Source organism: Podarcis liolepis (assembly GCF_965112155.1).
Source record: "Podarcis liolepis genome assembly, chromosome: 7".
In the NCBI taxonomy this organism is placed as follows: Eukaryota; Metazoa; Chordata; class Lepidosauria; order Squamata; family Lacertidae; genus Podarcis; species Podarcis liolepis.
Window position 1 is genome coordinate 36,524,390 of NC_139561.1, and position 23,005 is coordinate 36,547,394.

The 23,005-nt window shown below is 43.4% G+C and overlaps 1 protein-coding gene across 10 annotated transcripts in view; it reads left to right on the forward strand.

Moving 5' to 3' along the window:
- The window catches only part of ADCY7 (adenylate cyclase 7), a 79,655-nt gene extending 56,840 nt beyond the window's left edge, over positions 1-22,815 (forward strand). For 2 of the 10 annotated variants that reach the window (XM_083513586.1, XM_083513589.1), the window contains 18 exons: positions 684-872; positions 1,882-1,925; positions 4,440-4,493; positions 4,771-4,851; positions 6,360-6,441; positions 7,334-7,431; positions 9,088-9,172; positions 9,968-10,105; positions 11,191-11,232; positions 12,168-12,230; positions 12,758-12,930; positions 14,076-14,157; positions 14,883-15,038; positions 15,517-15,663; positions 16,942-17,049; positions 17,969-18,083; positions 19,042-19,166; positions 19,491-22,815. In XM_083513586.1, the coding sequence (XP_083369712.1) occupies positions 684-872; positions 1,882-1,925; positions 4,440-4,493; positions 4,771-4,851; positions 6,360-6,441; positions 7,334-7,431; positions 9,088-9,172; positions 9,968-10,105; positions 11,191-11,232; positions 12,168-12,230; positions 12,758-12,930; positions 14,076-14,157; positions 14,883-15,038; positions 15,517-15,663; positions 16,942-17,049; positions 17,969-18,083; positions 19,042-19,166; positions 19,491-19,628 (1,920 nt within the window). In that variant the 3' untranslated portion in view covers positions 19,629-22,815. Of the gene's footprint in view, positions 1-683; positions 873-1,881; positions 1,926-4,439; positions 4,494-4,770; positions 4,852-6,359; positions 6,442-7,333; positions 7,432-9,087; positions 9,173-9,967; positions 10,106-11,190; positions 11,233-12,164; positions 12,231-12,757; positions 12,931-14,075; positions 14,158-14,882; positions 15,039-15,516; positions 15,664-16,941; positions 17,050-17,968; positions 18,084-19,041; positions 19,167-19,490 lie in introns of all 10 variants that reach the window. The other 8 variants (XM_083513588.1, XM_083513590.1, XR_014528528.1 and 5 more) reach the window with 7 other exon arrangements.
- Positions 22,816-23,005: the final 190 nt, after the last annotated feature.

Sequence of the window (23,005 nt, forward strand, 5' to 3'; positions counted from 1 at the left end):
AAGACGCACCTAGTTTTTGGAGGAGGAAAACAAGAAAAAAAATATTCTGAGTCCCAGAAGCCAGAACAGCAAGAGGGATCGCTACGCAGTGAAAGCAGCAATCCCTCTTGCTGTTCTGGCTTCTGGGATAGCTGCGCAGCCTGCATTCGCTCCATAAGACGCACACACATTCCCCCTTACTTTTTAGGAGGGGAAAAGTGAGTCTTATAGAGCAAAAAATACGGTACACTGTTCGCTTGCTTTTAACATTCAGTTTTTAACCAGTATTTTTTAACAAACGTCTCATGTTTTATGGTCACCGCTTAGAACAGCCTTCACCAACTTGGCACCCTCCAGATGTTTCGAAACTCATTTTGGCTGAAGCTGGTGGAAGTTGTAGCTTCGAACATCTTAAGTATCATAGAATCCTACCGAGGATCATTTAGTTCAACCCTCTACTGCAATGCAGGAATAGTCATTCAGCTGTCCTTTATGGGAATCAAACCGGCATGCTTGGTGTTATCAGCAGCACGCTCCAACCAACTGAGCCATTTAGCTATCCAAACTGGAGAGTGCCAGTTTGGCTTAGAGGTTACGGATGAGTCAGCAGTATATAAATTCTGTCAAATAAATAATTTCATTTGTTTGTTATATCCAGTTTTCTAAAATGTACGCTTGGCTGTCTTGTCTCTCCCCGGGTTCAGTCTAAGCAGCGCACTTCCAACAACCACCTCCCACAAACCACCAGAGTGCATGATGGCTTGAAGATGAGGGCCTCTGTCCGGATGTCGAGGTTCTTGGAGACCTGGGGGGCCGCCCGGCCTTTTGCTCACCTAAACCACAGAGAGAGTGTGAGCAGCGAGACAACTGCACCAAACAGAAGGCATAGGAGGGTGAGGCTCCATTGCTCTTTGCTCTTTCTTTCCAAAACCCTCAGTTTGGACTTGGTTGGCTTTTGGTGGTTGTTGTTGCTGCTGCAAGGAGCCAGAAGTAAATATTGGAAACAAAGGGTAGAAGTAGGGAGAGAAGTCCCGTCCCGTCCCATCCCCCCCCCCCCACTTTACTTATGGGAAGCGGAGTTTGTGGCCCAGTGTGGCTATGGGGTGGGCGCGTACAGCCATTTCCCAGCTTCAGCACGGCAGTGGAAGGTGTTTTCCTGCATGGCTAGCTGGGAAATCCCATGAGACATTGGGGGCCAACCTGATGGGTGGGATGTCAGAACGGACCTGGGTGAAGACTTCACCCACCCACGTCCTCTCTGAGGTGATTTAAAGGGCTGGGGTCATGTGTATTACATACATATCAGTTCTCCTTTTGACACCAGTCTGTCATAGGGTGTACAGACGGTCAACAATAAGTAAAAAAATAATAATCCAGAAGCACAGTCCTTTTTTAACACCTTTCCACTTGTGTCTTATTTGTTTTATTTTTTTACGTTTTATTTTATTTATTTTATTGCAACAAAATCCTGTGTTAAGATGTTAGGGATGTTAAGAGAAAATATCACAGCGAAGAGCAGCATAAGAGCAACCGTAAAATTACATTCAGAAAGCAAATATAAAATAGATATTTCCGTAGCAAAAGTGAATAAAGCTATAAAATGTCAGGTCACGTAGGGCATCTGCTTCCCTACCTAGGCAGTCTTGCAAATGACACGAATCTTGGGTTTGTTCCCCCTTCATGCCACTTCCTGAGAGGAAGCCAGCCCCTTACGTTGCAGATGCAGAAACTCAGCCAACCGTTTAAAATATACTTTCTATGTTATGGGAAACTCACAGGTCAGGGGCTCCTCTGTGCAGCACTGAACATATTTCGGTTGCTGAATTCATTAAATTATATTTACATGCTTTAAGAGGGAGGGTTGGGAAAGCATTAATCCCCTACCTTTTCTCTCTTGCTTAGGAGATAGCTTTGCAGTTGGTGAGCCGTCAGAGGACTACAGAGAGGCAAGTCATGCATGGTTATAACACATGTTAGATCCTGCTGTCTTGTGGTGTTTTGTGTGTGTGTGTGTGTGTGTGTGTACACACATGCGCGCGCACACACACACACACACACACACACACACCTTCCAGAACTGTGATTAACAAGGCAGCTAGAAAGTTACTATTATTACTACTACTAAGCCAGCGCAACCAACATAATATAAGATGTTTACAGTAAGAAAAAGCTCTGGGACCTCCCTGGAAGAGAAGCCCTTTTGCTAAGTATCTGAAAGGTCAGTGAAGATGGAGTTGTACAACTTTGGTGCCCCTGTCAAGAAGGCCCTGTCTTGTGTAGCACATAAATTGGTTTGCAGATCTTACTGAAGGCTCAGTAACTCCACTGCATGTGGTCTCTGAATCATTTTCTTTGGAATGTTCTTCTTATTCTGCGCAATATTCCTCTGTGACTTTAGCAGAAGTAGGCTGCATATTACTGTCTTGATTTTTGTATTAGATTTGGCTGATTCTTCTCTCTGCACTGTTTGACTTCAGATTTACTATTTTTAGCAGAGGAGTGCCCTTGTGAAGGTTTTCATGTGAGAAATGTTTTGGTGTTGTTGTTTTTTAAATCACCCAATACTAGGGTTGCCACCTTTAGGGTTTCCTCCCTAGACATTATCCTACAAAATAAAACAAAGTTGTCAGGCGGACAGTGAGCGGCTTAGAGGGAAAGGAGTTACAGTGAGTTGTGGAGGGGTTAAGCACACCTCTTCTTAGCTGATTCTCCACTGAAAATCCACCCCGCTCCTAAAATAGCAAGCAATCAGTGTTTACTTCCATTACATTGCATAGTTAGGCTCAGAGATGGCTTTTAAAATGGTTAGAAAAATTCCTGGAAGATGAGGTCTATCCAATTTAGCTCTAATAGGTAAATGGAACCAAGCCCAAAGGCAGTATAACCCTGAAAATCCGGTGCTGTTAACAGGCAACAGGGGAGCGCACACAAGTCTGCATTTACCTGGCAAACTGTGGCAAACAAACTAAATGTTATGTGCAGCTAGCTCTGGCAGAAGCAGACAAATGTGTCTGAGGAAGTGAGCAAATGGACTTGGGCGGTGTTTTCCTCCTGTGCTCTTTCTTTTGTCACTTTATTTACCCAGTGTTCAGGCAGCTGTGGTTCTTCTCACTTTCTCACCCCCAACTCCACATACAGTCCCTGAATTTAGTCTCTCAAGCAGAGCGGTATCACTTTGAGCTCTGGGTGAGCCAAGGCAAGTGAAGAGAAGAAATCCACAACACTTAGCAAGCTGCACCCTTCTTTTCCATCTCTATTTCTAATTTCTAATTTCTAATTTCTTATTTCTTATTATTTCTTATTTCTTATTTCTTATTTCTTATTTCTTATTTCTTATTTCCTATTTCTATTTCTATTTCTATTTCTATTTCTATTTCTATTTCTATTTCTATTTCTATTTCTATTTCTATTTCTATTTCTCTCTCTCTCTCATACTCTAGACTCCTCAGCAGAGCCAGGCAGCAGAAGCATGAGTAAGGATGGAATTTTCTGAAAATCTCTATAACTTATCTGCACAGATTTTTTCTAATCGCATCTTGCTCATTAATTTTGATTGGAAGCCTTCCCTCCCCCCCCCCGAGCATCAGCTATAAATCTTAACAGTGCTCATACACATTATTGTATATATATTATATGTGCATGTGCTCCAGGTTTCCTGAAGTAACTGGCACATAGACAAGTACATGCAAATGTGTATCTGTTAGGCAATATATTTGTAAAATTATGCATGACACTTGACTTTTATGTAATATTTGCATTTTGTTTATATAGCTTCACATATATTTAGGGTTTGGGGGGGCAATACCCCCAAGATTGCAGAAACGGCTCTGATATAACCACAGGCTCAATACAAGAGGCAATTTGATGTGAGCAAAGCTCAATCAGGCTGGAACCACCAAGTTCTGCGTATAAATTGGTTTAAAATGGATTCCTCCTTCATCCCTTAGCATGAAATTATCGGTGAACGAATCAAGTGACATCAGAGAAGGGCTGGGCAAAGAGGGGAAAACAGTGTCCTAGATCCTTCAGCTTTTTCTCCCAGCCATTCCTAGATCATGCACCACCTCTGGGTCAAAGGTTGCTCTGCAACATCAGATGTAGGTAGAGCTTCCAACTGCTGTATCATCTCAGGTGAGAAACAGACAGGTTTACTCCATGCTCATTAGTTATTTTCGTTCACAACAAACAAATCAATTTTTTGCTTTAAAAATACGCTCTTGCACATTACTTTAGGACTCCACACTTTTTCAAGATGCTACACAGAGATTCCCCCCCCCCCAAAAAAAAAACAAACTTGAGATGTTTGCTTTTATTTTGTCCACCTTATGAAGACAGGCTGCTATAACATTAGTCTTTTCATAGGTGATTAATCTGATCATTTCTAATCAATGCATGACATCAAATTTCTCTCTCCTTTCTCTTTCCCTGTGTTTGTGTGTGTGTGTGTGTGTGTGTGTTAGTCTGGATAGGTCTAGACAAGAACCATTGTGTCCTCCTTCGGTTGTAAGCTATAAGTGAGTTTCTCTTTCTTTCTTCTGCTTTCTGTGTATGCCTTGTGCCATAGAACAACTGGATACTCCCTTGCTACTTTCTCCTTTCTCTGCACTATATTTATATCTAAGCAATACTTGAGATACCTTGGCCCCCTTTATTTAATTGGCCAGCGTTCATTTTCGGCTTTTGCTTCTGCAAAATGTAATTAAAAGGTATGTAATGATTACCCAGTGCACCTTTTCTCCTGCATTTTGGGGAAACGTTTCATCTGGACGATGTTTCTCTGCCTGTCCTTAGGAATACCTCTCAGAAAGGAAGGATGGAAGAAGAAATTAACGACAAAATGATGTCAACCATCGAGGGCCTCAGTTCAGCCAAGTAAAGGCACCACTCTTTTCTTCCTGTCCTTGAGAGAATTGCCTCATCTGCAGAAGGGGAGGGGCAGAGAAGACCGGGGATTTTCCCCATGCTTATTTTCTGTAGTATGGGAGTGCAGGCCTACTTAGAAATATCGCCCCTTCGTCATAAATGTGTGTGGAGAAAACAGATTGTGTTTTCTTCAGTGATAAGCAAACACACTCCCCTGCTGCTGCCTTTTCAGTGAACTGTAACATGGAAAACAGGTTATGGGGTTAAGCATAAAGAACGCTGCACTTCTGCATAGGTTTCAGGTTCCCAGAATTGTAGTCCTAAAACACTGGTTTAAATAATCAGAATTACCCTGTGTTGAAAACACAGCTCACAGCTGTCAGACTGCTACAAAACCCTCGGTTGGCTCAGTTTTGAGAAGAACAAAAAAGTAGAAAACCAGAAGTGGGCTTGACAAAACAGGAAATTGAGAAATGTCCTCTTATGACATGACTATTAATTAGGAGGTTTATTACTCCGGCTCCTTAAGAGCACTTGTGAAATCAGGAAGCTTTCTGAGTTCAGAGTAAGAGTCTTCAGGTTAACACAATACAGATGTCAAGGGATTCATATGACACCCTGCTGCTTATGGTCTCTGGCAATACTAGGTAATCTTAAGAAATGCAGCTTTTTGAAAAATTGCACATTACAAACTTTAGATCAGAAGTACACAAATGGAATTCCAGAGTTCTCTGCAAATTTCTGCAAGGTCTCCTCCCACCTCTGCAGCCCTGGCCTGAATTCGGGGTTCTTCTGTGAGTTCAAGGGGTGCAAAGACCCTCACTTTTAGCAGGGATTGGCTCCAGTCGAGAACTCCTGAGTAGAGCCAATCCCAGCAGGACTTGCTTTTGGTGCCAAATTAAGTACATGCTGAAGGCAAACTCCACTTGCAGAGGAACAACCGGCAGCCCTTTTTAGGGCTCTCAATTGTTTCTCCACAGATGTGTGTGGCCAGGGGTAGTGATGCAGAAAATCACATTGAGGGCCAAATTAGGAGGCTGGAGGTTCCCCATCCCTGACTTAGAATAAGAGTGGTCTTAGAGCGCTGGTCTTCCACTGAAGAATTGGGGCCCACTACTGGGTCACAGCCACGCAGATGTATGTCAGGAGATTAAGAAATGGTCCCCAGATGTATGTTTGGCTTAAAAGTGGGTCCTGGGTTTGTAAAGCTGGAAGATACCTACTCTAGGGTATTCATAGTGCTTTAGTTATTTTCACAACAATAATCTTGTAAGATAGTCCGTATAGCATCGATGTGGGGTGAGTCTTAGTCTGGAACGGGGACCACGTCCCTAAGGCTGCTTACTGAGTTGATGGCAGTGGTGAGATCTTATTTATGGGTCTTCTCGGTTGTTTGTGCTTTGGGGAGTCCAAGTTCCCTCCCCCACACGTACCTTTTTGCGGTCCCATCTTGCTCTGCATCGTTTTATCCTGCTCCCGTGCATATGTTTTCAACAAGCATTTCTTCTTCAATGCAGGCCGTGGTGTGGTAAAAAAGACGACTTCCGTGGGCTGTGTGGGTTCTTGCTGTGTTTTGTAGAAATGGAGCTTGAGAAAGAGGTTAGTAAACGAAGCTTTGTGGCCTTCCTGTTTGTAGAATCTCGGGGGTGGAAGGTGGCCCAGCCCCCCTGAGGCAGGAACTTCCATGCATCCATCCTCCATTGGCACCACAGAGAAGCAACCTGATTCTTCCTTGGGGTATCACCTTGTTACTCAAATCGTCGGGTCCTCCTCATCTTACCCTTTGAAAGGTTGAGCACCACCAGAAACTCCTTTTGGGAAGTCTGAAGAACTACTTTTCTGATAAGGCTGCTCAGAGGATATGATTGCTAACTTTAAATATCTGAAGGTCTGTCACCTGGAAGAGGGAGCAAGCTTGTTTTCTGCTGCTCCAGAGGGTAGTTCCAGAACAAATGGACTCAGATTGCAAGAAAGGAGATTCCAGCTAAACATTAGGAAGACCTTACTAACAGTAAGAACTATTTATTGATGGAACGAACTCCCTCAGAAGGTGGTGGACTTCCTTCATTGGAGGTTTTTAAACAGAGCTTGGGTGGCCCAGGGATCCTTTAGCTGTGGTTTTTGCAAATATAAAAACCCTACCTATAAAATGTGGTTGGACTAGAATGGTGATCCCAAGGGATCCCTTCCAGCTCTTCAGTTCTTTGATTCTGGATTGAGGAAAAACTACATTTTTTGTGCTATAAACAGGCTAGTGTGTACACAGCCAAACTCCCAGCCTTGACCTAGTGAGGACTTAATTCACCAGAGAGGCCAAAGTATTCACAATGCCTACTCTCCGGCTCAATAAATCTGTCCTTTCTTTCGCTCTGTAATCTCCCCAGAAAGCAAAGCTCACTTAGGTCTTCATCATTTCTTGCAACTTCCACTCTTCACTGCCTGTGCCCCACTCCCGCCCCCGCTTGACTTTGTTTTGTTTCCCCATCTCCAGTATCGCACAATCCCGATCCCCAAACTGAGGGGCTATTTTGCCTGCGCCAGCATTGTGTTGCTGTGTATGTTCCTTGTACAGATTTCCATAATGCAAGGGTAAGTCATCCCCCCCTTTCCTTTTTAAATATGTTGCATACAAATCTGCTATAGGGGCAGTTTAATGTAATCCAAAGATTGAAGTAGTTAATGCTGCCCCCTGGCCCCAGACTGCAGAATTGGCACTGTTATGACTGCTATGTAATAGACGTCCTCCATTTGTAAGAACTTGGTTCATATAGTGAGGCAGTACCCACAACTTTGGAACTCCCTGCCTATTGATATCAGCCAGGCTCCTCCACTGTATTCTTTTCAGCCCCTGCTAAAAACATTTAGGCAAGCGGAGGCAGTTGTTCCATATGCTCCAAAGATAAGCATGTAGGAACACTGAAGATGCCAGGTGCTTCGGTTTCAAGAGACTGGTGTGCAAGTTCTGTTCCATACAGCAGAACATCAAGAAAAACACAACTAAAATTCACTCCAGATGGTTTGCTCATGTACGTGCACAGAAAATAAATCTAGCTGAAAGGAGTTTTACATTGATCGCTGCAATGCATCCCTATTGATTGTTATTGCATTTTAAAACCATATTTTATTGATTTTCAGATATACCAGGACCAAGGAAACAACAATAATATTATTATTGTATAAGCTTGGAAGGTTGCATGATCTTAGAAGGGTGTGTGGCTTTGGGGGGGCATGGCTGTGAGAATCATGAAGAGACCCTGTGCTTGTGATTATTATTATTTAATGAAAATTGTACACTGCTTCATTGGTTTTTTTTAAAAAGCCCACACCCTCAAAGCAGTTTACAAAAAGATAATAACCCTACCTTTAAAAGATAACAAAAGTTAACATACTAAAACAGATTAAAATCACCTCAACTTTTTAAACAGCTAAACAGTAACGTGTTCAGCAGGCACTGAAAAGGGTATAGCAAAAGTGCTTGCTTGATCTCAACAGGCAGGGAGTTCCACAGTGCAAATCCTGCTTCACTATATGATCGAGTTCTTACAAAGGCGGGACAGGTAATGGGGGGGCCTCCTGCAGTAGTTCCACTTCTGCCAATTGAAGGGCCGAATGGGCCCAGGCCACTGCATTACACTACTGTTTGCCACTGCACTACTGTTACTGATTCAGTGCTGCCTCCTCTGGCCAGCAGTTAGCTCTTGAAGGTTTCAGACAGAGGTCCTTTATATCACTTCCACCTGAGAGAGCCTTTTAACAGCAGCCGCAAGGGATTGAACCTGGCATCGTCTGCTTGCAAAGCATGTACTGTTCCACCAGATTATGGTTCTGTGCCCAAGATGGGAGTCCAGATGGCCCCGATTAGCAGCCCATGTTCCCGCTCTAGATGACAGGAATGAATAGAGAGATGGCATGTAATTGGAGATGCAGAACCAAGGAAATTTGCCTCCTTATCTTTTTGGTGCTAGGGTGTTATTGCCTTGGGTAATATCCTGAACCACCAGCCTTGCTAACTGCAGGCAAATGTAATGCTTTAAACAGAGAGTGTTGGAGAGATTCTAGCATTTCAGGTTTGGGGGGGGGTAGTGCTGCTCAATTAGCTTTGAAAGTCAGAAACAAAACCTGCAAGCAACTTGGCTATCAAAGGGATTATATATTCCCCCAGGAACTCACGACTATCGAAGCATGAATAACGTTTTTCTTTAGCTCTGCATCATCTGTTTCCACCCACCCCTTCCTCTCTTTCAGAACGTCAAAATTAGGGATTCCATTTGGGGTCGTAGCTATCATAATGGGGCTAATTTTGTGTGTGTGCTTTGCTGATGACTGTTGGGTAAGTAAAAAATAAAAATAAAATAAAATGTCCAAAGCATTAAAAAAAAAAGAAAATAAAATTGTACTGCCAGATAGCATGTGTTTGCCTTAAATGCATTTGCATTGAAATTTGTTTATCCGCTGGGGTAAATGTAATACCAGCCGTGCTTGTAAAAATCTCCACGTATTATTTCTACCTGGGGCTGTTGATCTGGATCCTAAGAACTGCTAACATGAGGGCCACATTTACAGTTACTAATTTCAAGGTTGCCATGGCCAATATCTATCAGCCATTGTCTGCCCGGCTTAAGTGGGAATAAGTTTAGATTTCTCCTGAACATCAGTAGTGGGGGAGGCAGGCACACCTCACCAGGTAAGGCATTCCACAAACAGGGAGGCACCACCGAGAAGGCCGTGCAGTTGGGCAGTGCAGTTGGGCAGCTGCTGGAGGAGACACCACCACCAAGAGGGCATGCCCTGCCTGCCAATCACAGGGCCCATTGTGGTTGGTATTGGGGAAGTCGCTCCTTCCCCAGGATCTGCCTTCCCATTCATCTTGCAGTGGAAAGCCACACGACCCCCTTCTGCTGTACAAAACCACGTTGCTAGTAAACAATGGCCTTGCGGCATTGGCAGCTGCTGGAGGGAGAGAAGTATGGCCAAAGCTCTTCCATTTTAAGAACTGTGTGTAAGGAATCGCCTCCTGTAAACAACAGAAAATGTCAAACATTTGTTGCTGTAGCATGGTTGTAGGGAAGGAGGTAAGAGCTGGTATGCTTATGTGTCATGCTGTGCCTCTGTCATCTGTTTGCAGAGACCCTGTTCAAAGCAGTGGCCCCCAGCCCGCTATCTCCGCACGCTTTCAGAGAAAATGGAGACGATGCCAGCCGTGAGGCTCCCGCTGGCCACTATTGCAATCGGCTCTCTGTTAATTCTAGCTGTTTCTAACTTGGTAATTCCTTTCACTAGTCTTTTTTTTCTTTATTATTTCATAAAATTTACACACCGCTTGACTCTAAAACAACAAACCCCCCCCCCAAAAAAAGCAGTTTGCAAAGAATAAAAAAAATGAATAGACTTCCTCAGCATTCTCTGCCTGCTAGCAGAAGGTCTCTTGCACTAGCAGACCGGTGAGTTTTAATATTACACAACAGAGGAACTGCACAATCTGTTGTGCAGCAGAGCTACCAGCAACCTGCCTATGCATTCTCTTGCACAACGATGTTCTGCTTCCGCAGAATTTTAAACTATGCAGCACATAATTAAATGGTGGAACTCACTCCCACAGAAGGCAGCGATGATTATCAACCTAGAAGGCTTAAAAGAGCCTTAGACAAATTCATGGAGGAAAGGGATCTCAGCAGCTACTAACCATGATGGCTATTCTCTGCTGCCACGGTTGGAGGCAGTAATGCTCTTGAAAAGCAGTTTCTGGAAAGGGAGAGTGGAGAGTGATTTTGTGCTCCAATCCTGCTTGCTGGTTTCCCACCTGCCTCTGGTTGGCCACTGATTCAGCAAGCTCTTGCGTTCTTAATGTTTCAAGTAAGACTAAGGGACTAAGTGATTTCAAGAGCTTAATTCATTGCCACAAGCTGTGATAATGACTAGTAGCTTCAACAACCTTAAATATGGATTGTACAAAAGGTGGGTAGATCTATCAACTGGCATCAGCCAGTTCATTTCTTCACCATAAAGGGCAGGATTGCAGATTGTTTTAGCTAAGACTCTTATCCATTGGATTGTGTCCTAAGTAGCACTAACTTGTCCCATCAGTGCAAGGATTTACAGTAGTGCAATAGAATTCCCCCCTTCCTCTCCCAACATGCCACCTAAATCTTTATAGACATTTTCACAGTTTTCCAAAGCAGATTTGGGGAAGGATGTGGGGCACACATGACAGGAGGAGAGGGGGGAGGAGAAGTCCCACGGCACAAGTGGAAATCCTTTCACTGACTGGCCACGTTGGTGATAACTGCCATTGTTTTGTAATAAAGCTATGTATTTGAATTCCTAACTAGTTTCTAATTTTTTAATTAGCACACAGACCAGACTATTGGAAACTGTACTACACCAAACCTGGTGAGTTTTAAAAAGCAAGTTTTGTTTGCTATATTAATAACCTTTGGTTTAGTAGTCCAAGATCGGAGATCTATTTCTTATTTAAAATGCAAACTTTTTAAAAAATTATTGGTGCTCTAACCATCTAGCTTTTCTTTTACCTTTCTCTTTGCATTTCACTGTTACATTTTAATTCTCCTTTCATGTGTACAATAAAACAAAACAAGAGGTGGTTTTTTTATTAAAAAAATTACCCTAATGATCTATTCAGCTTCTCAGTCTTAGAATCCTTTGGTTGTATTTTAAATTACTCATGGCAGAACCCTTGGCCAAAAAAAAAGTGTGGTGGTGGCAGCGGTCAAAAATAAATGAATGAAATTGACACTTGAGAGATAGAGAGAGCCCACCTCACAATCAAGGCATGGAGAAAGGGCCATTGCTTAGTGAGCGGTTCTCAACCTGTGGGTCCCCAGATGTTGTTGGACTACAACTCCTATCATCCCTGAGCTCTGGCCTTTCTAGCTAGGGATGATGGGAGTTGTAGTCCAACAACATCTGGGGACCCACAGGTTGAGAAAGGCTGGCTTAGATGGAAGGCATCTGCTTTGCATGCAGAAGGGCCCAGGTTCAATGCCTGGCACCTGTAGGTAGGGAGAGACCCCAGCCTGAAACCATGGAGAGCTGCTGCTCATCAGTGTAGGCACTACTGAGCAAGACGGACCAATGGTTTGACTCAGTATAAGGTAGCTTCCCGTGTCCCTATGTTCATCCTTGAGCTGCTCCATTCTGAAATATGCATTATGGTTCAAGTCACAACAGCTCCATGTTTTCTTTAGCCAACCACCAGACTGTCCTGTCGATTAATCATTTTGCTCTGCATGTTGATGGAGCCTGGCCTGCCACAGACAACAAACAATAGTCTCTCTTTCTCTTTCTCTCCTGCTCTAACAAAGCAGCAGGTGGGCAACAGTTCTTCTGAAAACAGCGACATGCTGAGAATTGAAGCTGAGACCTACTCAGTGAGTAAATTTGAACTTAAAATATGGGTTTAGATACATGCTGGAGAGAATTGCTCAAAAAAAATACCAACACATGTTCAAAAGCTATTGGCTTCTGGCCATAACAGAAAAGTGAGATTGCCTTGCTTTTCCAATGCCAACATTCCATTGTGCTCCAGCACGATCAAGAAACAACTCAAGTTAGGGCAATGCAGAGAATGGGCTGGCTTGATTTCTAATGGATGTAGCCACTGGGTAGGGGTGGGGTGGGGGATAAAATTTCATGTAAATATGTATGAATTTTCATGAGGACTTTGCAATAAAAAAAAAACAGATATGAAAATGTGGAGAACAGAATTTAGGATTGGAGAAATGAGAAACTGAGAGAAGCCAAAATTGACAAATTTGCCCTTACCTAGGACATGACTACATAGGCAATCAGTGTGCCATGATATTATTTATTTATACACACACACACACACACACATATACATATATATATTTAGATATATACATATTCTTTTAAAGCCGCTCCTCTTCTGTTCCAGTATTATACCTACTGCTGCCTTCTGGGTTTCATCGCCTGCTCTGTGTTCCTTCGAATGAGCTTTGAACTGAAGCTTATCCTTTTGTCAGGAGCTGTCGTTGGGTATTTCATTGTATTTAATAGCAACCTGCTTTTGTGCTCTAGCCGCAGCAACGTCACTGACTCCACCACAAGGTACGGTATCTTGCTTCTCAATGGTAACAACACTCTGTAAGCTGATGGTGAGCTTAGTGGAATTGCAAACTGCTGCTCCAGGAAGTGATCTCGTAGATTACAGTTTCTTAAGAAGCTAGGAACAGACCCAAAGTATGCTGCAGCATGGTGACATTAGCTGCATTAGGAACCCTTTTCCACCAGTGAAAAAGTTGAGTTTTGTGCGGTATTGTGCGGATAATGATTACGCTAGTGTTGCAAAGCATTTGCTGTCACTGCAACATGTCGCACAAGACCTTCTTCCTGCTACCTGAAGCATTTTCAGATGTTTAAACCACTCTGCAATTTTCATGCAAACACAGGGAATTGCCTTGTGCCAAGTCAGACTAGAGCAGACACTAAATGGCCTCCTTACTTATCATTGTGTTCATCGGTGATGAACTTGGGAGGTCACCTTGTTGCTTTTCTCTCTTGGCCCATCTGCACCGTACAGTTAAAGTGCTACAATATGACTTTAAATAGCCATGGCTTCCTGCAAGGAATCCTAGGTGCTCAGAGCATTAGGAGACCCCTATTCCCTCTCACAGAGCTACAATTTACAGAGTAGTTTAACAACCAATTCCTCTTTACAGGGAGCTCTGGGAATTGTAGTGCTGTGAGGGTAATGGGGAATCCACTATTTTATGTTTACCAACTTATTCTCTCTCTGACACCCGTTCAAGATGGTGCATAATATGGAATTTGCCCAATCTCAAACTGGAAAAAAGCCCCATCAAATAATTTTTGTTTCATGGGCTGGAAATGCTCAAGCCTGTCTTCCATTTTGACCTCTTGCCCTTGAGAGTAGTATTTATCCGAGTATCAAACTCAGAGGTGGATGGCAGTGGTGTTTACTTAACCCAACAAACTCAGGGGTGTCCCCCCCCCTTGCAGGAGACAATATTTGGCAGTAATTTATTTATTTTTCTAACGTGGATGGGTGTCTTTGTGTCTTGGGAATGGTTCCAACGTGCAATCTGGCAAACTCTTGTTTGTAGTCCTCTGTATCGCTTGAAACATTGAACGTTTTAGAGATGCATTTCCAAACATTTAAGCATGGGTGTTTCACACATAGTTCCAAACGCTTTTAAAATGAATGTTTTTGTTTTGTTTGCTTTTTGTTTTAGGTTTTTTATGAAAGAACCAAGAACAATGACAAATTTATACCTGGCTCTGTTTTACATAACTTTGGTTCTACTGTCAAAACAGGTAGGCAGCCCAGTCCTCATAGGTGTGTGATTTGCACAGAGCTTTCTGTCTTCAGTTTATCTGTGATGTGACATTCCAAACCTTTTTTTCTTCTTACTGTGCGTATCCCTGCAAAATTATTTTGTGGTGTTTTCCGGATCTGCTGCATTTTGTAACAAATCAGACACTATAGGATTTGTTCTGAAGTGCCCACAGTCTCTCTATGCCTGTGAGTTGTGCTTCCTCAGTTTGGCAGTTGGTTTTGAACGGTGGAAAGTCCCAGTAGCACGGAGATCAAATCTGTGAGCCTAATACTAGTGATGATGATGTCTTAATGACAGCTGAGGCACAGCACAATGATTTGGGATAAATAGGTACGATTTAAAATAGAAATGTGGCTTGTGGGAGCATGTTAGACAGTTAATGAATGCTGCACGTGTACAGGAATATGGGCATTTGTGGCTTAGTACACTTGGCTTGCATGGGGAAGAAAATGTGTAGTGTGCAATTTGGGGCGTCAGGGGTTAAATGCTTGGCTTATTGGTCAAGTCTCTCATTTTAAAAGATTTCAAGCTTTTGAAGGAGGAACAGTTGATTTCATGGACATTAAAAATGTCATGGAGCCCCTGAACCCACAAGGCATTAAACAAGTTTGCTGCAAGTACACAAAGCTTTTTTCTAGTATTTTCAGCTTGCTGATATTAAGGCTGAGTTTCATAATTCCTTGGTTTATTTGTTTTTTGCAGATAGACTATTACTGTCGTCTGGACTGCCTACAAAAGAATAAATTTAAACAGGAACACGAGTCGTTTGAAACAATGGAAAACGTAAACCGGCTGCTGCTGGAGAATGTGCTCCCAGCTCACGTTGCTGCCCATTTTATCGGAGACAAATTAAACGAGGTATAGAACAATAAGATTCACATTGCTCCATTGCAATAAGATTCACATTGCTTTCGTTCACTCCTCTGCTAATCTTTAAGAGATCACATGTTGAAAACAGCACGAGGACAAAGCAATAGAAGCCCCATGGTCTAAAAAGCAAAATAAATCTTAGGTCTCATTCAGAATATACACTTGAAGTGCTTAACCACTTTAAAATCATGGCTTACTCCAAAGACTTCTGGGAGCTGTCGTTTGTTAAGAATGTCGTTAAGAGCGACAAATTTCCGTCGCAAAGCTACAATTCTCAAAATTCCCTGGGAAGAAGGAGTGGTTGCTAAACCACTCTGGAAATTGTAGCTCTGAGATTTCTGACACCTAGCGTGCACTTCTTTGAATTTACATGTGCTTAGACAGTGTTGCTTTAGTTGTATGGGGAGATGGAAGCAACTGGTAGCGAACAATGATATTGTTGAAACTGTTGTTGCATTTCCTGCAGGATTGGTACCATCAATCCTATGACTGTGTCTGTGTCATGTTTGCCTCAGTACCCGACTTCAAGGTGTTCTACACAGAATGTGATGTCAACAAGGAAGGGCTAGAGTGCCTTCGACTCCTCAATGAAATAATTGCCGATTTTGACGAGGTACCTCTTGAGGCTTGCGGGGGGCCTCTTGGTGTTGGGATTGGTTCTCTCTTTGCCTGTCCCCGCCTCTTGTGTCAAATAGCCAGAAATGAGTATTCTCCTCCCCTCAAGTCTTCAGTGTAGTGAAGAGAGATCTTCTTCTCCAAAGAGGAGAGAATTGGCTTCTTGAGTCATGTCAGGAAGGGCCTTGGAGCCTGCTTGGCAGCATTTAAAAAATGTGACTGGTTGCATATGCAGCAGAGAGGTGTATCATAATTCAGTGGGAGAACACATGCTTTGAATGCAGAAGGTTCCCAGTTCAATCCCTGGCATCTCCAGGTACGGATGGGAATCCCTTCTGAAACCCTGGAGAGCCACTGCCAGTCAGCATGAACAAATATTGAGCAAAATGGACCCAATGTTCTGCCTCGGTAGGAAACAGCTTCCTATGTTTCAGGGATGGGGGAAACTGTGGTCCTCCCATCTCCCATCAGCTCTGGTCACCATGTTCAGTGGATAGAGAGGATGGGATTTGTGGTCCAGCAGCAACTGTAGAAGGCCACAAGTTCCTGACCCCTGAGTAAGAAGGATGCACAGGGTACCTCTGCTTTGCAACCTTGGAGAGTCATTGCCAGTCAGAGAACACAACACTGAGAGTTCTTACATACTGAGAGCCCTGCTGGATCAGACCATCAGTCCAACTAGCCCTGCATTCCCTTCCCCACAGGGTCCAAACAGGGAAGCTCACATTCAGGATGGGAGGACCTTAGCCCTCCCTCACTCTTGTTCCCCAACAAGAGGCATGCTGGTTCTGATCCTGGATCTGATACTTCATAGTCATCCTGACTAGCAGCTATTGAGAGCCTTGTTTTCCTTCCAGTTGACCTGGGTATAAGACAGCTTCCTATGTTCCATGGTTTGATTTGCATACTTGAGCAGGATGACGCACCTACTTTTACAACCTTATCTTGAAAGGGTTGCCATCAAGGGTCAAAACACGATGAAAGGGGTGTGGGTGGGTGTCTTCATGCAGGCATATTAATCAACCTATTGGGGAAGTCAGAAACACACAACCAAATCTTAAAACCCACACATCCTTCCCATGTATTTTGCACTTGGTGATCGGTATGAAGTAAAAAAAAATGTAGCAGGAAAACCAGCCCTATCTTGAGCAGTATAGCCTCTTCCCCTTGTCTAGCTTATTCCACTGGAAACTCTGGTCTGTGAGAAGACTGTAACAGGACAAAGACTCATCCAGGTCCTGGATTTTAATTGTTTTCTCAATTTTTCCCCAAACAGCTGTTGCTGAAACCTAAATTCAGTGGTGTTGAAAAAATCAAAACTATTGGGAGTACATACATGGCAGCATCAGGACTCTGTATTACCCCAGGCCAAGAGAATAATCTGGTAAGTCACCTGCTGAAATACAAGCCACTTTGATAGTGTGTGTGTGTGTGTGTGAGAGAGAGAGAGAGAGAGAGAGAGAGAGAGCAGGGTTCTAATCCCCACTCAACCATGAAGCTCCCTGGGTGACCTTGAGCCAGTCACTGCCTCCCAGCTTGTCCTACCTCACAGGGCTGTTGGGATTAAAGGAGGAGGGAGAGAACCATGTGTGCCCCCTTGAACTCCTTGGAGAAAAAGGTGGGATATAAATGCAATAAAGAAAATGAAATAAATAAATAAATGTGAGTTTTGTTACCAGCTAATTTAAGCAGAAAAGGGACACAGGTGGCGCTATGGTCTAAACCACACAAGCTAGGGCTTGCTGGTCAGCAGGTCAGCGGTTCGAATCCCCACGACAGGATGAGCTCCCGTTGCTCGGTCCCTGCCCCTGCCAACCTAGCAGTTCAAAAGCATGTCAAAATGCAAGCAGATAAATAGGTACCGCTCCAGCGGGAAGGTAAATGGCGTTTCCGTATGCTGCTCTGGTTTCGCCAGAAGCGGCTTAGTGTTACTGGCCACATGGCCCAGAAGCTGTACGCCGGCTCCCTCGGCCAATAAAGCGAGATGAGCGCCGCAACCCCAGAGTCGTCTGTGACTGGACCTAATGATCAGGGGTCCCTTTGCCTTACTTTAAGCAGAGAGAGGAATGTAGGTGTCCACTGACTTTACCTGCAGTTCTAGGATACGCCTATAATATATCTGCACTCCATTAGTGGAGGGGTAGCTACCTCTGGCCATCAAGATGTCATTGGACTGGCTGGGGCTGATGGGAGTTTTGAGTGCCAAAACAACCTGGAGGGCCACAGGTTCCCTACCCCTGCACTAATAACTTAAAGCAAAGATCCTCTTAACACTCTCCCTCCTGCCCCAAAATATTGTTTAGGACCAGGAAAGACAGCATGCTCAAATTGGCATCATGGTGGAATTTGCAATGGCTTTGATGACTAAGCTGGATGGCATCAACAGGCACTCATTCAACAATTTCCGTCTCAGAGTTGGTAAGTTCAATCCACTCCCCCCACCCAAAAGTGGTGGGGCAGGCTGAATTATATTGGGGACACCACTGTATTTCTTCCATATTCAGTGATTTTTAAAATCACTACATCTTAGAAGAACATCTAATCCAGAATTCTGTTCTGATAGCAGCAAACCAAATATCTGTGGGAAGCCCGCAAGAAAGATCTGAGCACAAGGGTGCTCACCTTTCCGTTGTTTTTCGGCAAGTGGTATTTGGAAACATTACTACCTCCAGAGCTAATGTGATTTACACTGTTGCTTAGGAACCACAACCAAAGAACATAAAAAGAGAATTGCTGGATCAGACCCAAGGGTCCATCTGGTCCAGAATCCCGTTTCCCACACTAGTTGATCAAATGCTTGTAGGAGGCCCGCAAGCAGAGCACAGAAACACGAGGCGCTATGTTGTTCTCATTCAGACCACTGGTCCACCTAGCCTGAACTGACCAGCTGGGTTTCAGGCAGGAGTCTCTCCCAGCTGGGAGTGGTTGGACTCCAGTTTCTTACAGCCCCAACCAGCATGACCATTGCTGAGTATTCACTACTGACTGGCTCTCCAGGGTTTCAGGCAAGAGTCTTGCCCAATTTTACCTGGAGATTCCAGGGACTGAACCTGGGAACTCCTCCTCTGCCCGGTAAGCTAATGGAACCCAGATAGTGTTGCCATGACCAGTTATTGATCAGCTTACGATAACATAGAAGTGGACTTCTTCACGGGGTAGTAGCAGTGTTCCCTGCTGAAATACAAGAAGCCCCATCAGTGTTGGCATCCCGCCAGCTTCTGAAGACATGCCTTTGTTTAGGCACACATTCCCTTGAATTGAACTTGTGATTTTATTTTCCCATGCTGGCATACAACACCTTCCTCTTTTTGTGCCAAGAAGCCACAGGAGTGGAAAGCAAAATTTCACCTTAACCTTCCCTTTCCTGTTCTTGCAGGAATAAACCATGGCCCTGTAGTAGCTGGTGTGATTGGTGCTCGCAAACCGCAGTATGACATCTGGGGAAACACAGTCAACGTTGCCAGTAGAATGGAGAGTACAGGAGAACTTGGGAAAATCCAGGTAAAAAAAAAAGTGGGCAGAGGGGTGAAGGAAACCTGTACAATGATTAGAACATAAGAAGAGTCCCTCTCCAAACCCATTGCCTTTTAATCTCATCTCACCTACCCTTCGTGCTTCTTGAGTCCCTTCTCCCCAGGATCAGCCCAGATGTTTTACCGTCCAGCAGCAAGAAAGAGGTTGGGGGAAAGCTGTATAGTTTATTCCTATTGTGGCGGTTTCCTTGTTCCTCTTTCTGCATGCTCTTAGCAGGAGTAGTAGCTGGGCCTGAAAGGGATGAATGCTCACTTTGAATTATGAATGGACTCATGTGTTTTCTGTGCACAGGTTACAGAAGAGACTTGCAAAATACTGGAGAACCTGGGATATGCCTGCGAATGCCGAGGACTTATTAACGTCAAGGGGAAAGGAGAACTGGTGACTTACTTTGTGTGCACAGATACAGCCAAATCCCAAGCGCTTTGATTCGAGTAAGAAACTGCTGAGAAGTTTGGTCAAAATTTGTGTCCTGCTGGGCTTGGTTGTTTTTAAAATAACTTCCCTTCCGGAGAGCCTGGAAACTCCGCCTCCTTATGGAAAGGAGCTTATGACAAAAACGAGTGCGGACTAGAAGTGGTAGTACTTGTATCTCAAGAGGAAAGGATTGTGGAAAAGCTCTTTACAGCTGTGCCTGTCAAAAGAGTTTGCAGGTGTCCATGTTGCAGATTATTCTCTCCTTTCCCTGCCATGCAGCCACAGGACAGAGCTCCACTTCTGCACCTTTTTCATGGATTCACAGTTGAACGAATTGCCTCGTTAAAACATTCCACTGCCTCATCCTTTCAGACCTGGTTTTAACAGTATTGCACTTGTCCATGGCCACAGCACCGCCTTGAGTTTGCAGCAGTCTTATTACATAAGGCAATGGGACCAAAGACTCCTCTGCCTGAGAACTTTTTAACTGGAGATGTCAGGGGTTGACTCTGGGATCAACTGTACACAAAGCTTGTGCTCTTATCATTTGGTTGTGCTTCCCCCACCCTCCCACCTGACTTTGAGCTGCAGCTCTGCTCTAGAACTGGATTTCAGTACCAGGAACTGTTGCACTGCCAGTATTCTTCTCTACAACCACAACCCGGTCCTTATAAACATTTCTGTGGTGGTAATCCTGTTCTGCTGCTAAACCATACCCGGATATATCATACACATCTGTTTTGCTTATGCCTGTGCTATTCTCTACTGGAGCAGAAGACAAGTGATGTGAGGAACTTGCTTATTTTTTGCTCACATGGCTTATTTTTTTCTGGATTCTGTTACCTGGGTCTGGAAACATTCTTGGCCTTGGTTCTTGAATGTGCTTTCCACTCTGGGTGGAAATGTGTGGGTGGCTTCTCCTCGTACACCTTTTGCTTGTGTTGTAATGTTTTTTGCACTTCACCAGGTGCTTTTTGTTTCAGCAGCTGTTAGTGCCCCACAGCAACATGCTTAACATCAGCAGTGTGAGTGTGCGTGTAAAAATCCAGATTCTTGCACTTGGTAACCCTGCTCCTATAATTGTGAGTAGCTTCAAATAGTTTTCACTGCTGGCATGGCAGAATTGGGTGATACACACTCTTAAAATATGGCACAGAGAAACTTCCAGTGTCTTCCTTAATTCGCCTGATAAAAAGAAGTATAGTTTCTGGGGATGCAGATCTCTCTTGTGGGCGTAACAAACCATAGGGCAGCACATTGGCAGCTACAGTGCAAATTTTGTACAGTTAGTGAACCCCTCCCTCCCTCCCAAACTATTGTATTGCTAGACTTCATCATTGGCACGAGGCTGCCACCTGTTTCCACATTTTTATGATAAAAATGGACAGAGAGGGCACAACCAAATACAATGTCCACCCTGAGCCAGACTTGAACTTCGTATGTCTACCACCTTTTGCTATGCCATGGGTTTTTGCTCCAGTCCCATTAGACAATTTGAGAGGGGGGGACCTATTTGTTAATTATTATTCTTTCTCCTGTTGTCTGTAGAGTTATTTCTTTCTAGCTTCAGTGATATTTAGCACAAACTAAATCAGCATAAGGCAACTCCAAAATTGACCCCTGAATACCAACCTATATAACTAACTAGGTGAAGGAGAAATACTATGGGTTTCAGAACTCATTTTGGAAACACCTCACAGCAGTGTGTTGTTACCAGCCACCATGCAAGATCTGTGTGAGGCATGCTAATTGGGAGTAGGGAAAGCACAGAAAGCTGGCTTCTGAACAAAGTAATTTTTCAGGTAGAACTCATTTAGTCTGCTTAAATGATACGGGATTGGATCCAAAGATGAAGAAGGTACAGGTTTCAGTAGAGCCTTGTACAAGAAGAAATTAAATTGCAAAAGATGGAGATCTGCTTTTCCAGCTTGTTGCAGGAGCTTAAGAATGGCTCTAGAATCTACCTGTTTTATTAATGGGCAAACTCCTGAGTTGTTTGCAAATCAGGGCCATCAGCTTATGCTCAATATTTTTTGGGATCCAATCCACTGTACCTGCCATTAGGTGTATTCCCAGGGGCTAGCCTTGAAACTTTTTTATCTTATGAAAATTACTTCTGTCTGACAGGCTTTTCACAGGAGAACCAGAAACAAACCACTAAGTCTTACAGGCAAGGGGAAAAGGTGTAAATTGTTTACAATGTGAAATGAAGAGAGAGTTGTTTATGTGCCCCATGGGGGGGAAATGCTTAGCAGCGCAGTGCTATGCATGTGTACTCAGAAGTAAGTCATACTGGGGCAGTGGGTTTACTCTCAGGTAAGTGCACATCTTGCAGTCTGACTTTATGTGGAGCACAACTGAACTGTGTTGACTAGTACCTGGGCATATCCTAGGAAAGCAAAATGAATGGCTTTGCATTGAAGTGTTCTATAAATTTAAATGTGAATACCATGAAACATTTTGAAATTGTATGTTTTTCCCTGTGATTGAGATTCTGTAGAATGCCTTTGGCTCTGCTCCAATTTGCAAGTCACTCTCTGGAGTAGCTTAACTGAAATCCAATTGAAGTTTATGGAAATCATTCCAAGACTTGAGGACTGTGACTCTAGTATTTTTTAAAAAGTTTTCAGAGTAGAATGTGACTAACTGTGCAAAGATTTCTGGCATTCTTTGCCCTGGATGCAGCCCTGTTGTGTTCATTATAATTACTGTGTAATTAACTTATGTGGAGGTTGAAGTGCCTATGTTTCATGACAGGAACAAAACTCTTCTAGTCAAGTCCTACTGTGGCTTTTAGGACTTTTGGAAAGTCTTAGCTGTCTAGAGTAGGTCACACTGGAAAGTAGCAAGATAGAGTAGTCCTAGGTAGGATAAAAAGGAAACTTACGCGATTGTATTTTGTTATAGCAGCAAGTTAATGTGAAATATGATAACACTGCTTTCAGTTCTTACTTTAGTGTGCATTTGTTAGAATGCTTTAGTTCAAAGGATCCACCTTTAATCTTTGCAACTATTTGTCATCGTTTGGCATCAGTTATCAAACGTCATATGCCAACAGCAGAAACTCAAGTGTGAAATGCAAGTATTAATGTTTAATTGTTTCTGTTCACATTCTACTGCAAGTCAAGGTAACTTGTCTACCTTCTGTTTTAATTCTAAATTTCCCAGATTAAAAATTTAGGATGCGTTTGTTGCCTAATTACTCTTCTTTTGTATCGTTTCAAATTCTTTAAGAAATGTGTTTCATAAAAGTAAATCTTTCATTCTTGCTTTGTGTGATCACTTTCCCCAGGCTGTTATAATGAAAGAGCAATGTTACATGAAGCACCTTGCCCTCCATTTGACTGTCAACAAAGGAAAGACATTGTGCTGCCTGAGGGGGGAAAAAC